Source organism: Electrona antarctica (genome assembly GCF_951216825.1).
Source record: "Electrona antarctica genome assembly, chromosome: 6".
Taxonomy (NCBI): Eukaryota; Metazoa; Chordata; class Actinopteri; order Myctophiformes; family Myctophidae; genus Electrona; species Electrona antarctica.
In genome coordinates this window covers 58,932,358-58,933,715 of record NC_136811.1, presented here as the reverse complement: position 1 = coordinate 58,933,715, position 1,358 = coordinate 58,932,358, and the positions used below count along the sequence as shown (strand labels likewise).

Genomic DNA, 1,358 nt, shown 5'->3' with positions numbered 1-1,358 from the left:
CAGACGGCCATCTTGCTGCTTCGCATCGATGACATCGTTTCTGGACACAAGAAGAAAGGAGGAGACGAGCAGACCGGAGGAGGAATGGGAGCCGAGTAGAAGAATTCTGACCCCTGACCCCTATTCACACCTGTAGAAACGATATAACATCTATACCTGGACACACCTGTAGTCAGACCATGAAAGCATTGTTTGTTTGTAGGAAGCATTTAAAGGAAATGATGAAGTGTTGCATCGTGTTGTTGAAATGAATGTTAACGTTAAGCATCCTACCTGTTAAACTGTCTTTACCGTAATAATTACTCTCTCATTGTTACTGAACTGTTGCTTCTGGTTCTGCTTATTGTAATATTTCTGGTTCTGGTTTGCTATTAAAGTCTTTGTTCACGTCAACTTTATCAGTTTGTTTTTATTTCTAATCTTCGTTTTGGTTCTAGATCGAGATGTCCCGATACTGTATCGGTATCGGGGGGGAAAAGTATCGGATTGGCCCTTGTCATATCGGTATCAGTGAATATGCCAGTCTAACCACCGATCCCACACGGGTAAGGAAGGGGTCGACACTATGGCAGGTAAATAAAATGTTGGGGCATCATGTGGAGTGTGCTTTGGAGTTGCCCAAACTGCAAGTGCACATTTGAGTGAGGAGTCTGCTATAAACACACCATATATATATATATATATATATATATATATATATATATATATATATATATATATATATATAGCTATAAACACTGGTATCGGTATTCGGTACCCGATCGTCCATTCTCATGATAGAATGTTTTGCAACTGATGTTTCTCTTCCTGTGGTGTTCCACCTTTGGCTCTGAACAGATAAATACCAGATCTACAAGCTCAACGTGCTGCAGTTTGATCCTATGCTCTAGGATAGATCAGAGCTACAAGCTCACAACATGATCCTAGGATAGCAAAAACTTAGCACAACATTTGGAATATAATTCTATCATTCTATATTCTATGCGTTATTGTTGCTACACTGCCTGACTGGGCATTGTTGCACATAGGACTATTAGACTCATTATGGCGCTGAATGATTGTTATATAAGTCTGGAAATTGGGTTAAATATTCTGGAAAGGTTTTGGAAAGTCGTTGTGGGAATCCTGTGAAGCGATCATAGTGCCTTTAACTGCTTTGATCTGTGTATTACTGTGGCCGAGTGTTTTATTGTGTATCTTAGTTTTATCCAGTGTTTTATTGTCTACTAATTGTCTACCACATCAGTAGATTAGTGTCATGTTTTTTTTTTATTATTATTATCCATTTTAAGTTATTTCAAGTACATTGTGTGGTCTGTTATATTTTCATTTTATATTTATTTCAACCCAATTTTTTC

At 37.8% G+C, this 1,358-nt stretch overlaps 1 protein-coding gene across 1 annotated transcript in view; it reads left to right on the top strand.

The window, feature by feature from the left end:
* cct3 (chaperonin containing TCP1, subunit 3 (gamma)) overlaps positions 1 to 393 on the top strand; it is a 17,095-nt gene extending 16,702 nt beyond the window's left edge. The window contains exon 14 of the mRNA XM_079503181.1: positions 4 to 393. Coding sequence (XP_079359307.1) covers positions 4 to 99 — 96 coding nt within the window. The 3' untranslated portion in view covers positions 100 to 393. The remainder of the gene's footprint in view (positions 1 to 3) is intronic.
* Positions 394 to 1,358: the final 965 nt, after the last annotated feature.